Genomic DNA, 14,359 nt, shown 5'->3' with positions numbered 1-14,359 from the left:
CATGAGATTTGTGATTGAGGATTTTATAAAGTGAATTTTTATTTAGCTGAAAAGAAAAAGAGAATAGGTGAAGTATGCGAGTTTTTTTTTTTTTTTTTTTTTTTAATCAAATCAAGATAAGTTTCCGGGGAAAAAATTGTGGATGGAAATAAGAGATTTATGGGAACGGTTATTTTAATTCTTCAACGTATCGACGTTCACGATTTCCATGGCGGCGTGCCTCCTGGAAAACTCATGGAGCGCATTAGGGCTTTTTGGGGGTCGTTCCCCTCTTTTCTCGTGTTCTCAATATCGACCTCGCTTATATTTTCTCGACCCAATGCGAAGGGTCGTTGCCCCCCCTCCTTTTCGCTCCCGGAAATCGTGGCTCATGTCTCTCAAAAGCGGCCACGAACAATGGATTTTATTTCCATTGCAGTTTGCGACCTTCTTTATCTCGTTTTGCAGCAAACTGCTACGTTTACGTCCATCATATTTTATTTATATTTTGGACAAAGTTATTCGAGGTATTAATTACAGGCTATAAATTATAACATATATTATAATTTTGAGAGAAGAAATTACGCGTAGCTGTTGTTCGATTCAACCAATTGTTTTTCTTTTATCATCTTATATAAAATTCTGTAAATAATTTTCCACTATCCATAAATTCATCATTTCCTCTCTATGAAATCTAAAGTTTCTTTTTTATCATTGTGATCATTCTCAAAATTGAGCATTCGCTGTTCAAAAAAAAGAAGAAGAAATTGAAAATTTAATTCGAAACCTTTTGGATCCTCGCGGTTAAAAAAACGATTTACGAGACGTGCCCAGCAGAAGAAGGTTTGATGTTAAATTTATATTTTTGATTTCACGATTTCTTCTAATAAGCTCGTCGAAGACGAGGAATAATTCGTACGATCGGCAAAAATTCGAGCAAAGTTTCTTCGAAAAGGGATCAAGAGGGTCTTCTACAATTTTATCGGTTGCCAGTGGCAACGCCTCGAGTTGCCTTTGTAGGTTCAGACCAATTTTTACGCGTTTGCTTCTTCAAAGCGCTAAAGAAGGACTGATTCGAAGTAAGAACGAAAACGTAGACGTTGTGGGATAGACTTAAAAGCGAAAGAACTGCTTTCCTATTGATGGAAGAGAGGCTGACATTTTTCAGCCAGGAAAAGAAGAAGGAAAAATGTTACGCGACGTGAAATCTAAAATGGACGTAAATATGAAAATGGGGATACAAGTTTATTTCATAAAACATCCTTTTTTTAAAAGTTCTTATTTTTTCTTTAAACTGGCTTCTTTTGAGAAATAGGACAGATCAGAGACGAGGGAAATTTTAGAATATAAAAAAAATATAACCGTTAATTTTGTTTGTCTCTTATGGCAATTATATCATTTGTTATTTTACGTTATATTTTAATTTTATATTTTTAAAATTCGTATAACCATTAATTTTATCGGTTTCGTTTGAAAACTTTTATAAAGTATCAATTTTGTGTGAATTTTACGCGAGACACGATATCGGACAGTTTTATTTTCTAGACAAGTCTGCTGTCTATGGGTGATTGGAAAAAGTTTCAACGAAGAAGTTTTAGAGTGTTACTTAAACGAGTCTTAATAACTGAAGGCTACGGGCCCTTAGTTAACCTTCATTGTCGATGGAATCATATTCTTTCTTCGAATTGAAGTGTGAGATTCTCTTTGGAATTTTTTAATAAGTCGAATAAAATATTTAGCAATTATTCACGAATATAACGAAATTGTAAAAATGTATATAATTATAGGATTTAGAGAATAAATAATATTTTATATATCTTAAATTTATTTAATAACAGAAATTCTAATCTGCTTCTTTTCTTTCTTCATTTCAAAACTTATGATCTTTATTTCTTTCTATTCTTCTATCAAAAAATAATGAAACACGATAGTAAAGTATTAATTTAAGGATTATTCGTTAAATCTTTTGAAATATTTTGAACTGAAGAGTAAAGTGATTATTTTTACAACTTCGAGAAATATTTATATATTTGCAAAATTCTATTTTATATGTATAAAAAATAGATAGTATCAATATTTCGTTAAAAATTTCTCTATATCGAATATATATTTTAGCCTGATTGAATTTAAATTGTATTAACAAATTTGTAAAAATGATGAATTTTTTTTAAACGAATTAAAAATTTTAATTGCAAATTCACGCGAATAGATAATTTTAAATTAAAAGATATATGATTGATGAAATACAAAATTATAGGATATTTATGCTTGATTCAGATATACAAAATTTTGAAAAGGATTAATAGTATGACTAAAGAAAATGGCGGTAGCGAAACCACGATCCGTAAAGTTGCGAACTGTAGACGGCGCCACTGGATGGGACGAAGAAGTATGAATAATACAATTTACAATTGTTTAATTATATATAAATATTTGGTAAAACTATAAAATTATTACGTTGTGTTTAATTACGTTTGCATTTAATTAATTTTAAATTATTGGAAGATAAATATTAGACGTACGTGTGTATCGTATCTATATTAAAATATAGTCTTGAAATATAGGTTTTGATTATTTGTTAATCGTGTTTCTTTCTTTATATTTTAAACTCGTTTTTAATAGATTTGTATTATATATTTTTGCATTTTTATATTACGAGTTTCTATTATTTTATAAAGATTCTGAACGAAGAAAAGAAGCATGAGAAATTGGTTCGATAGATTCAGTTATAATTTCATTTCAGATAAAGCAAGATTGTAATGTTAATGATAAGAAAACACTGTAAAAGTGGATGATAATGGTAAATCGAAGCTTCGTAATTATGTAAGCGATCTGCTACAAAATATTCGTATAATAGCGAAGAATAGTTAGATAAGCGCGTCTGAAAATAGGAAGATAAATATTTCGTCAGAAACCGAAATCGTTTATTTCGTGATTTCACTGAAAACAATATTTTTTTTTTTCTTTGTTATTTACAGCTCTTTACTACAAATCCGCATTTCTTCTTTAAAAATATAAATTAAAATAATAAACTTTTAGTAACAATGCATATTCTTTAAAAAAGTTAAAAATTTTTTATTCTTATTCTCATTTTATACAACAATAAAAATTTCAATATATATTTATAAAATTAATTATTGAATATATATATTAATATTAAAACATTAAAATATCAGAGAATACATATAAAAAAGTATAAAACAATATATGCTTTAATTGGAAAAATTAAATATGAATATACCGACGAGTTTTTAAACTTTTTTTCATGGTCATTCTTTAATAAAATTATTTTTGGAAGAATTTTTTGGAAATAAAAGTAAAAATTGTTTTTGTACGTGAATTTTATAAAAAATGATAGATCGTAACGAAATAACACGATTTCTCAAAAGTATACGAAAGAATTTTGATTTTTTTCTCCAACGTAGTGTTAATTAAGCTGAATCTTTTAACCGATTTTTATAACGAATTTAAATTAGTTTAACGTTTAAAAGGATAAAAGACGGTAGTGAAAATGTTCCGGAAATTCGAGAATTTTCACCGTGTCCCTTTGGTCCTTTGATTTACAAAATGGCGCGGCTTTGCCTGGGCGGCATTATGGTTTCCCCCATCCTATAGGGTGAAACTCCATTCCACAAAGCCACCCTTCACGTGGGGTGAACTCTCGATCCCTCGTACTGAATTCGAAAGTAACACAAGGGTGGGGGTAAATGAAGAAAGGGTGTCCAAAGAGGACTCTCGGGAAATTCTCGGAAAATGATAGTAGTGTGTTTGAGTTTACCGTCACCGCCATCTAGGAATCATCGTTCATAGTTGTTCGATGTAAACGGATATGTCATGTATCGGTATTGTAGATCTTTTCTCTTTTCAAAATATAGAAAAGATTTTAACATCGTTGGCAAAATCTGACGTAAATTTATCGTCAAAAATCTTGATCATATCGTCGAAAATGTTGGAGACTATTAAATTAAAATTGTTTTAAAAGATGTGCGAGAAAAATGTATCGAGCGGTACATCTACGAGCCTATATATTTTGTTTGCAATAAAAACATAAAAAAATAGTTATCGTTAATGCGAAACAAAAGAACGGGAATATGAATTTTCATCGACGAGTTATTCAAAATTTTACGCGTGAATGACCTATTTTTAATAACTTTTTTTTTTTTTTTTATTTCGTATCGGTATCGACGGTTGATAATTTGTGATGTTTTGGATTCTCTTCTGATTTTATCGGCTTCCCCATGAAAGCAGCCGAATAATTTCCTCTTCCCGGATCATCGAATACAACTTGTTCGTTAACGAGCCACAAACTGTAACGAATTTCCGAGAGAAGTTGAAAACCCATACTTCTTGCCCTTGCTTGGCTCATACCACAAGTGAAAACACCACCGATCGCGTGCATCTTTAAGCTCAACGCTACCTGAACGCAAGCGTTCATAAGCGCGATCTCGACACTTTTCTCTTTATAAGATGGATGCACGCATAAAATGTATATACAAAAATATTTCGAATGTTTGAACTTTTCGTGTGCGTTCGTTTGCTGCATAAGCGTGTTTTGCAAATGCATGATCTTCCGTAGAGTTTCTCCTTTTAACACCTAAAAGAACTCGTACGTGTTATAATCTATTTATACTTGCCGATCTACGATCATTTTTATTTATCTAATAAGCTAATAAATTTAGCTTCTGCTCTCGTGCTGAAAGCAACGCGTTTCAACAAACGATCAATGTATCGATGTATCGATCGCAATAGTACCTGAACACGCTGATAAGTATCCGTTTTCTCGGGCTTGCTGTTGACTCTCGTGACAGCAACTCCGATAACGCGACCAGATTTAATACTAAGGGCGACTATGCTCGTTGTGTCGTTCATCCACGTTCTTATAAATTCCAGATAATCGTTCACGGACGTTGGATCATCGAGCAACGAGGACGCTTTGCACATAGGCTCCTCGCGGAAAAAGTGATGCTGTGGAAATTTAGAAATGTTCGTTTTACAATACGTCTACGACATTTCGTCGTAATAGAATAGAATAATTAGAAGCGTTGTAAAAAAAAAAAAAAAAAATGTTGGAAAAAGTTAGTCGAAGAAATGTTTGCACGACGTTATTTCGCGATTTCGTGGCTAAACTTTGATCAGACGTAAAGCTTCGTCGTACTGTGACTCCTTTAGGTCTATTATTTTGTATTTGGCCGTTGATTCCCATTCGAGGGGAGCCTTGAGTCGTGCCTCCGCCTCTAACGCGTATTCATCTCTGTCGTCGATCGACATATCCATCTCGAACGTTTTAAGGATTAGGCATAAGAAATGATTTACGAGTCGTTAAAAATGCTAAAAACATGATATTTTTTTTTTTTATAATAACGGAAAAATTTTATAACATATCAGGTAAATTCTGTGAATATGTCTGTGAGAAAACAGAAAATTTCTTAATCGAGCTTAATCGATTTTGATGGGAAAACAACTTCAAAGTTAAGATCCGAAAATTTGAAAAGTGTTGCATTATAAAATTGTATACGTAAATTATTGGTTGAAATTGGACAAATTTCTAAATTACAGGATATATAAACGTGTTAACGCAATTTTCTGAAACATGTTCAAAAACAAATGGACTCGCAGACGAAGTTCCATCAAGGATAGCGATTTTTTTGCTTTAAGTCTTCGTGTTGCAGCGATCAAGAAGACACGACCACATGAAGATATAATCAATGGGGATGCGCCTATAGTGTGGGAAAGAATGTCGAACGGTTACAGAATCATTGATCTCCAGTTAAACAAATTTATGCAGGCGTTGCATTTTGTACTAGTACATCGCTGACCGAAATACAGTTTATTACAGTTTAAAAGATGATAGATATTATTTAGATATTTTTAGAATATCTATAAATTTCCATATCCAATCATTTAAATTCTATTCGCTATCATAGACAGAAATAATTATGTTTTAATTATTGTAAAATATTTGAGGGAGCATTCCAAAGGTATTATTCGCGATTATTCAAATTGACAAATATATTGAAATTAAACATGTTTCAGGCTTACTACTCCGATTCGGAACCATTGTTCAAAAGTATCCAAATGTGCGAGGATGCAACGTCTATGAAGACGTTCATGAACATGATTTTCAAACAGATGGAAGGCATGATCGGTTTCTGTGCAATTAGGGAAGGAAGCAACGAAATCGTCGGTGTTCTTATTGCTTCTTTATTCAAAAAATTTAATTGGATAATAAAGAAAGGGGTATGTATGCATATGTATATGATATCAAAAATTTCACACCATCGAATAAAAAAAAAATCTTTTATAATCTTATTTCCCAAATTTAGATTCTATTATTTACGATTCTTTGCTAAATTTATTAATTCGAAAAAAAAAAAGAAAAAGAAGAAAAATTAACGATAATCTTCCATTTACAGCAAGGAGATACACTGTTCCACGTGATGAGGTTGAAAAACTACGCTTTTGCCAGATCTCGATTCATAGAATCGATATATATGAACAAATCTGTTCACATTGATATCATTTGTGTAAAGCCTGATCATCAGAGGCTTGGCGTTGGTACCGCATTACTTCGCTCTTGCATTACTCGAGTGAGTAATTTTACGTCCATTGTTTTCGGTCAATTCACTTCGAGTGCTTCTCAAACGATCGGTATATTTCTTTTTATCTTTCATATTTATTATCGATCAAGATTTATCATTTAAGATGTGATTGACGATGTTCGTGTCGTTTTATAAATAATCCGTATAACTCTGATGTTTACAGCTAAAAGATTGAATTTTGATCTAATTGATGAATTACCGTATGAGAACTTATCCTTGCAGAATGTTAAATTCGAAATTTTTGAAAGTTGTTATCCGGAAAATTATTCCATAGCTCACATGATGTTAAAAATAATACCATTCTTAAAATTATCGGCTCATATCTTAGAAACGAGAGCAATATCCGAGGAAAAAATTAAGACGGAATTAAAAGAAAAGATCGACTTACAAAAAAAAAAGAAAAAGAGAATACATGTGGTATATTAAAAATAGAAATATATACAGGTATGCATGTTTATATTATTTAAATTCGTCTAATATACATAACGTTAATTTTTTTTTTTTTTTTTTCCTTTTTTTATCTTGACGTTTTTATAGATATCATTTACATTTCGCGATCGAATGTGCTGGCAAACAATGCTTCAGTGAAGATATGGAAATATAATCCTTTCAACTATAAACATACTAAGATTACAGAGTAAAAAATGAACAATATCGACTGTTTCTTTTTTTCTTAAAATCTCATGTGATGCAATCATGCGATTATGAATATATATATATACATTTATACATATACATGTTCGAATGCGATTGTTAATAGCATAATTTCGTATGAATATTTCACGGATTTTTTTCATGGATCTGAATCATATCATTCGTATACTTTGTTTTTTTTTTTTTTTCTTTTTTTTTCTCTTTAAATTAAAATTCACAAAGTTAACATATAATAATCGGGGAGACACCATTTATCCACTGTTCTGTGCGAATTGAATTTTCTGATTTTCACGCATGACAGTCGTAACGCAGTTTTTTTTTTTTTTTACATTTTCTTATAATTCGTCTTTTCCATGATATTTTGACCCGCTATCATCCAAATCCGATCGTATCGGTAAACTTTCCCAAAATTTCATTCTCTCTGAGATAAGATTTTCCGACATTCTAATGTTATCTTGTCCTATGTGAAGATATTCTAGGGCCTGAGTTCTCACGGGTTTCCATTTAACGGGTATATCTTGTGACACTTCGGGTGTAGGATTGCTGAAAATGAAAATCGTTCGTTTTGGTGAACGAACACCAACGATCTCACAACAGAATTTTCAACGATAGTTTCAGTTCAACTCACCCGGATTTTGCAAAGTTGTACCAAAGACTCGTGATAATATCCACCATTTTGTGATCTTGCTTGCTCAGTGAAATGTTCTTGAACAATTGTTCACCGACAGGGAACAAATATTGAAGTTCATCCGCGTGCGATACCCCGTAATCGTTGTGAGGATCGCCAAATATCATACTGAACGATGCGCTCCCTTTGTATGCGAGATAATAATAATACACGGGAGAGGATTGTTTCGCGAGATAATTACGCACAGAAGTGTAAGCTGCATGATTGAACCAGGCGTCGCTGTACATCTACAAGACATTGTACGATTACTTTTGTTAAAATGGAAATTGAATCACGGTGTATAGTTGAATAGTCTGCAGTCTACCGCTATTACTTCTATCTTATTTCAAATCAAAACGTGATCAATGTCCTTCGACACGCAAAGGGAAAATGTATATATAAGTACTTACTTCCATGCGTCAACGATCCCGGTCAACGAATGTAAAAGAGAGCAATAGCAACAATACAATATAAAATTTTAATTTCTTTCAACGAATGTGTGAACTCACATCGATCACTTTGAATCGCGTTGAATTATCAATCGGGCCATCGTCGAAATAGAATTTCCGTATTTCGGAAGCCACCCGTTTCTGTTCATCTTTGGAGCATGTATCCCCGTATAATAACGTTATTGGAGCGATATTTAAGAAATCTTTGTTCAATTTTTTAATCAAATCTCCGTTGTTTCTTCCATATAATGCTGACAAGAAAAGAGATTTGTAATTAATATAGTGATTCATATCGGTAATGATAAAATTAAATTATATAGAAAAATTAAATTATATAGAAGAAAAATAATAATGATAAATGTAAGAGTGAAACATGTAACTGAGAAATTAATCGTGCTTTTAATTTTAGATACCTGGTGCTACGAGGGAACCTTCTTCGGATGTAATTCCTGTCATCCATGGTATATCTAACAGGCGGCCATGTTTCGAAGAAATTACTGGATCTTCGGTTAAAAAAGCACCAGGATGAACAGGTTCAATTACCGGTCTGAAGGGTATCATTGGGCAATAACCAAATATCTAATATATATAGAGCAAAAAATTTAATTTAGTTTCAAGCTAAGTTTTTTTCATCGTATATATGAAAAAATTATTATCCTTAAGGAAAGAGAAATCATATTTTTTTCAGTTTCAAAGTTTCAATTATTCGATTTCCAAATACATTCAACACTTGCATCTAAGCAAAGATAGAAATTCTTTGATACAATGTAGTCGATTTATCGTTTTATTCGTCTACTTTCTCTTCCAATCGTGACATGACACACTTTTTTGCTCTGAAACTGTTTCCATTCTATGGCGGAAATTCTTTACTTTCCATTTACACCGCAATAAACACGCACATTTAATCGATAAGATTTTGTTAGAATATTGGATTTTCGTTGGAATCGTGAAATTCACGCACGAATAGATATAATATATTCACGAATGCGTGAAACAGGTTTTTCTAGAAGTTGGACCTCTTAATTATGCATAAACAACATGTTATTCTAATATAAAATTCCAGATAAATCTGATCGAAAAGAATCTTTTTCCAAACATATTGTTACATTAATTATTGTTTTCACAAATAATACAAAGGATGATACAATTTTATTTTTAATTTTACAAAAAAATAAAAAATTGTAATGATATTGTAAAGTGATAGTAGATACAAGTATGCATATTATTGTAACTAAATCTTTTATTATATTTAGTAATACCAATAATTCTGTCGTGTCTAATCCGTGCTTAGCTGAAAGTATTAAATTTATTTGCCTTCATTCAAGACTCTGAAAACATCTGAACAACTAAAAAAAAAAAGAAATATGACATTTCTATAATAATACACTGTTATACATTATGAAATCATATACTATTATGACTCTTATTATTCGTTCCAATTATCAAGATACTTATATAAGAATTAATTTACAAACATGATCATAGAATAGATTATTCAATATCAAAGTAAAGATGTGTGTTAAATAACAGAGGAACAATATATATGATATTTAGACTCGTTAATCTAGATTCCATTAGATATATATTTCCGATAACATTGAAAATAAAAACTGGAAAAAATGATTAACGATGATTTCATTAATTTTTTAACATTTCTTGATTTTTAAAAAATTTATCATTAGACAAAATATAATTATTAGTTAAATAATAAATGAAGAGTATAGTAGATAATATAATATCTTTCAATATTATCAGTTCATATGTTTAATGCATGAATGGAAATTAAGTGTTATTAAAAACGATTATCAAACAATTATTATCAAACAATTATTTGCAACCTCGAATGAATAAGATAATTGATAGAGCTGCATACCGCAAAATATAATGAAAATATAAATAAACGAGCATCATAATATATCGATTATACGATTAGACGATAATTATAACCAAATCAAATATTGAAAGGTGATTGATCGTGAAAGATAAATTATAATTACATATAAATCGTATTTCTTTAAGTTTCTTTCTTGAATTCTTTCGTGACTCGATTTTTATTTCTTATCTTAATAATCAAAGATCTCGATCTGAAATGTTTTTTTAGAAGAATGAATTAAAAACATTTTAAATAGTTTTAATTTTTAATACTTTTTCAAAGATGTATTAATGATCTGCGTGTATTAATAACGGGTTCAAATATAATATTTTTAATCTTCTATATTCTTTATATTATTCTATACCGATATAAAATAACGATAAGAATAATACTTGTTATATTTGAAATTTTGTAATCAAAAGTAACAAGGAAAAAGATAATTGATAAAGGATAAATGAACTTACTTGAAAAGCGCGATCTGTCGCGATGATGTCAGTGGCTTTCTTCTTCCGCAGACAATCGACAAGCTGTTTTGAATCTTTCGAAGGACAATCCAGAAGTTCAGCAACCTTCATGGCCTTTTTTTTCGCTAAACCTGGTCTTGTTAAAGTCCATAAACAATAGCCATTACCACTTTGAGAGATCGCTTGATGGATAAGTCCTGTTTTAATTTGTATGTAACTATGAAACGTATTACGTAATCAACTAAGATTTCATAGATTATGAGATTATTCTAGGATTCATAAGTAGGATTTTTTTTCTATCATTTCTTCAGTCTCAACCTTGAGTGTCATTTACAGACTACGTTTTCTCTCGATATAATAATTTTGAATTCAAAACGTTTCTGGGAATGATATGCGAATATTTTTATCGTTTTATGCTTGATTGATTGAATTTCTTATGAAACTTTGTTCAATTTTAAACAATTATAATATACAAAAAAATAACGCGGAATAAAAACATTAAAAAAACATAAAACATAAAAACATTAAAAAATGCTTTAGTCATTTTCAATTATTGTACATTTTTTATTGCATAATTTTAAACGTCAAAGGCGTTTTATTACTACCATATAATTTTTGAAAATCATCAATTATTTTTATCTGTTTGTAGTAACAATGATCTAGAACCAATTTTAAACTTTTGTACATTCTGTTCGAATTTTATCAAAACGATCGTTTTTATTTCTTTTTTCTAATGATTTTTTTTTCTGAATAATTAAACTGCACAATTTATTAAACCAAATTTTTTATTTTATTTTTATTTTGTTCATTAAATTTTATAGCACGAAATAATTATTTATAATATTAATTTTTAAAAAGACCGAATCCATATAATATAATATAAAATTCATATCTCGATAAAAATATTTATTTATATAATTCATTAGTTAAAAATTACTTACCTTTTGTCAAATTGCTTATCATATGATAATGCACACTAGCGCCACCGGCGCTCTCTCCGAAGATGGTCACTCTGTTTGGATCACCACCAAAAGCAGCGATATTTTCGTGTACCCAACGAAGGGACAAAGCTTGATCCTTTAATCCATTATTTCCAGGACATACAGTGTCTTCCGTACTCAAAAATCCCAAAGGTCCGAGTCTGAAAATGAAAAATAATGGTAAATAATTTTCTTTGTCTTATTTTTTTAATTAAACATGAAAATTTCTAACCTGTAATTTACTGTCACGAGAATTAGATCATGGTCTAATAAAAATTTGGGATTATAAAATTCCGAATGACCAGCACCACAAATCCATCCACAGCCATGAAACCAAATCATAACCGGATATCCTCCCTTTAATTTATCATTCTTAGTAGGTAATTTTGGCGTGTAGACATTCAAATAGAGGCAATCCTCATCACCAACGATCTCTTCTTGATTAGTGTATATGTTCCTTTGTGTGCATATGTCGGCGTCTTCTTTAGCTGATCGCACACCATTCCAGGCTGTTGCTGGTTTCGGTGGCTATAAATAAATAATACAAATTTTTAATTTATTAATTGATATATTTTTCAATTATTAAGTCTTTCTGATTATGTGATTGAAAAAATGAAAAATGGACATGACTATATATATATATACTATATAATTATTAATCAATATAAATCATGATATATGAATATATGCTACATAAATGGTAAGTTTAAGTGATCAATATTTTAAACAAAAACTATTACTTTATAGAAAAAAGACTGAAGTTATTAGAAACGTATGAAATACGTTCACCAGAAGTTGTTTGATATATTCATCTGATGTTTCATAATCTAATATAAAGTTGTATCATTTATAAAAACAGGTTTCTATTTCTAGGTAAAAAAAATGGAATAATTTATTTGACCTGCATTAATTTGCATTTAATATGTGGAAGTCGAATTTTAAGAATTCTGTATCTTAATCATGAAAATTTAAAAACAAATGGATTTCTTTATAACATAATTTACAAAATATACAAAATTGAAATATAATTAATTCTAACTATTTCTATAATTGCTTTTCTAAATCATAAAATGAATAATTTATATTTCTTACAATGAATTTTACGGAATCATTGACAAGGAAAAAATGGTGATATTAGAAATCTTTTATATAATTTGATGTAATATAATGTATGCAAAAATACACGTGCCTAGAAAACTTCTTAAATTTATCCTTAACTTTTCTTCTACAATCATTTTGTAATAATTTTTAAATTTTATCGGATGATTATTTGTTAAAAAATTTATCTTTCTTTTTATATTATATATATAATTTGCATATATATATGTTTTTCTATATTATTAAACTTAATAAAAATTTTTGATTTTAAAAATATATTACAAACTTACCTCAAATCTTAATTTTTCAAGAGGTGGAAGCGCATATGGTATACCCCGAAAGGCGGCAATTTCTCTACCTTTTCTAGTTTTCAAAGTCAAACCCGATAAAGTACCATTTTTTATTTTTACTATCAGCTCATCAGTTGCGACATACTCAAAAAAGCATATACAGCTCAAGCAAAAAATTAGGATTCTTCGATATTGTGTCATTTGTAAGAGAGCGAAAAAATTGTCTACTTAAAACGTACAATGTCAGTATTTACCTGTTCACATAATGTAAAGAAACATTATTTAGATAGAAATATTATATAGAAAAAGATATATAATGATAAAAATTTTATTCGAAATCGATAATAACAAATAAAGTTTTTTTTACAATCATTATTTTTTTATCTCGAAAATTATTAATCAATTATTTATGTTTCAGAAAATATTATTAAATTCATCGATTGTAGCTATTATCGTGGATATTATCGTTACAAAATAGCTATACGAGTTAAACATGCATCGATTAATCTATTTATTTGATAATACAATCGACAGTTAATAAGTCGAGTGAAGAAATGAAACAGTGTAATTGTCATAGAAGAAATATACCGAATGAATTGTTTTATTTTATTATCTGAAGAGATTTTTTAATATTATGTGTGAATTACATTAAAAATAAAATATAAATATATTAAATATGAAAAATTATACATGTATAATTATAAATTATAAACTTTTTGTTTCTTACACAAGAAATTTCGATATTGGTATGGTCAGAGAGAAACGCGTGTGCGATCTACCAAGGTAAAACCACGACTGTCTCGGGTGAGAGTCGTTTCTTAGATCGTATATTTTATGATGTTTGGATATATATTTCTTCAACACTCATACAGTTATAGATATCTTGGTATACGAGGGTAACGACGTTTCTGACTATTTAATTAGGATTGATAATGTGTATCTTAGATGCATATTTTTTTTTCTATGATATAATCTTTTCATTAAAATGCAAAAAATTGTTTTAATTGTAAACATTGAAGAATGAATAATATATTTAATGAAATATTTAAAAGAAAAATATGATTAATACATATAATCTTTTAAGGTTTACTTTAAATATAATAATGAAGATCTTTTTCATCAAATTATAGATGGATCTGAAAGTTAATTTTTTTCTATATATTTTATGGTATTTATTCCTCTGTAAAGTATTATTGTCGATTGATTAATTGCCGAATGTAGATTAATGAATTATTAATTTTCTACCTTACCAGTAATTGATTTCCTTTGAAAAAATGTTATAAAAAAAATTATAACGCAATAAATT

At 29.3% G+C, this 14,359-nt stretch overlaps 3 protein-coding genes across 5 annotated transcripts; 1 reads left to right on the top strand and 2 right to left on the bottom strand.

Moving 5' to 3' along the window:
* Nucleotides 1-3,030: 3,030 nt before the first annotated feature.
* LOC105736548 (uncharacterized) lies at nt 3,031-5,444 on the bottom strand. 2 transcript variants are annotated; one of them, XM_012491603.3, is made up of 3 exons: nt 5,107-5,444; nt 4,732-4,944; nt 3,031-4,573 (listed from the first exon to the last, which is right to left on the bottom strand). In XM_012491603.3, the coding sequence occupies exons 1-3, from the start codon at nt 5,251-5,253 to the stop codon at nt 4,145-4,147; spliced, it is 789 nt and encodes a 262-aa protein (XP_012347057.3). In that variant the 5' UTR covers nt 5,254-5,444; the 3' UTR covers nt 3,031-4,144. The 2 variants fall into 2 exon arrangements, with proteins under 2 accessions (XP_012347057.3, XP_086763644.1); XM_086907518.1 differs by having other exon boundaries at nt 5,135-5,420.
* Nucleotides 5,305-7,313, top strand: LOC100864533 (uncharacterized). 2 transcript variants are annotated; one of them, XM_086907520.1, is made up of 4 exons: nt 5,305-5,782; nt 6,013-6,216; nt 6,393-6,566; nt 6,742-7,035. In XM_086907520.1, the coding sequence occupies exons 1-4, from the start codon at nt 5,570-5,572 to the stop codon at nt 6,751-6,753; spliced, it is 603 nt and encodes a 200-aa protein (XP_086763646.1). In that variant the 5' UTR covers nt 5,305-5,569; the 3' UTR covers nt 6,754-7,035. The 2 variants fall into 2 exon arrangements, with proteins under 2 accessions (XP_086763646.1, XP_086763645.1); XM_086907519.1 differs by having other exon boundaries at nt 6,393-7,313.
* On the bottom strand, nt 7,018-13,873 carry LOC100864411 (carboxylic ester hydrolase). The gene is made up of 9 exons (XM_012491662.3): nt 13,781-13,873; nt 13,054-13,307; nt 11,898-12,193; nt 11,627-11,826; nt 10,686-10,882; nt 8,762-8,927; nt 8,409-8,599; nt 7,861-8,147; nt 7,018-7,775 (listed from the first exon to the last, which is right to left on the bottom strand). The coding sequence occupies exons 2-9, from the start codon at nt 13,252-13,254 to the stop codon at nt 7,568-7,570; spliced, it is 1,746 nt and encodes a 581-aa protein (XP_012347116.2). The 5' UTR covers nt 13,255-13,307; nt 13,781-13,873; the 3' UTR covers nt 7,018-7,567.
* Between the last annotated feature and the right edge of the window lie 486 nt (nt 13,874-14,359).

This window comes from Apis florea, unplaced genomic scaffold (genome assembly GCF_048593485.1).
Source record: "Apis florea isolate Af1SG1 unplaced genomic scaffold, ASM4859348v1 contig_2897_pilon, whole genome shotgun sequence".
Taxonomy (NCBI): domain Eukaryota; kingdom Metazoa; phylum Arthropoda; class Insecta; order Hymenoptera; family Apidae; genus Apis; species Apis florea.
This window is presented reverse-complemented; position numbering and strand designations above follow the sequence as displayed.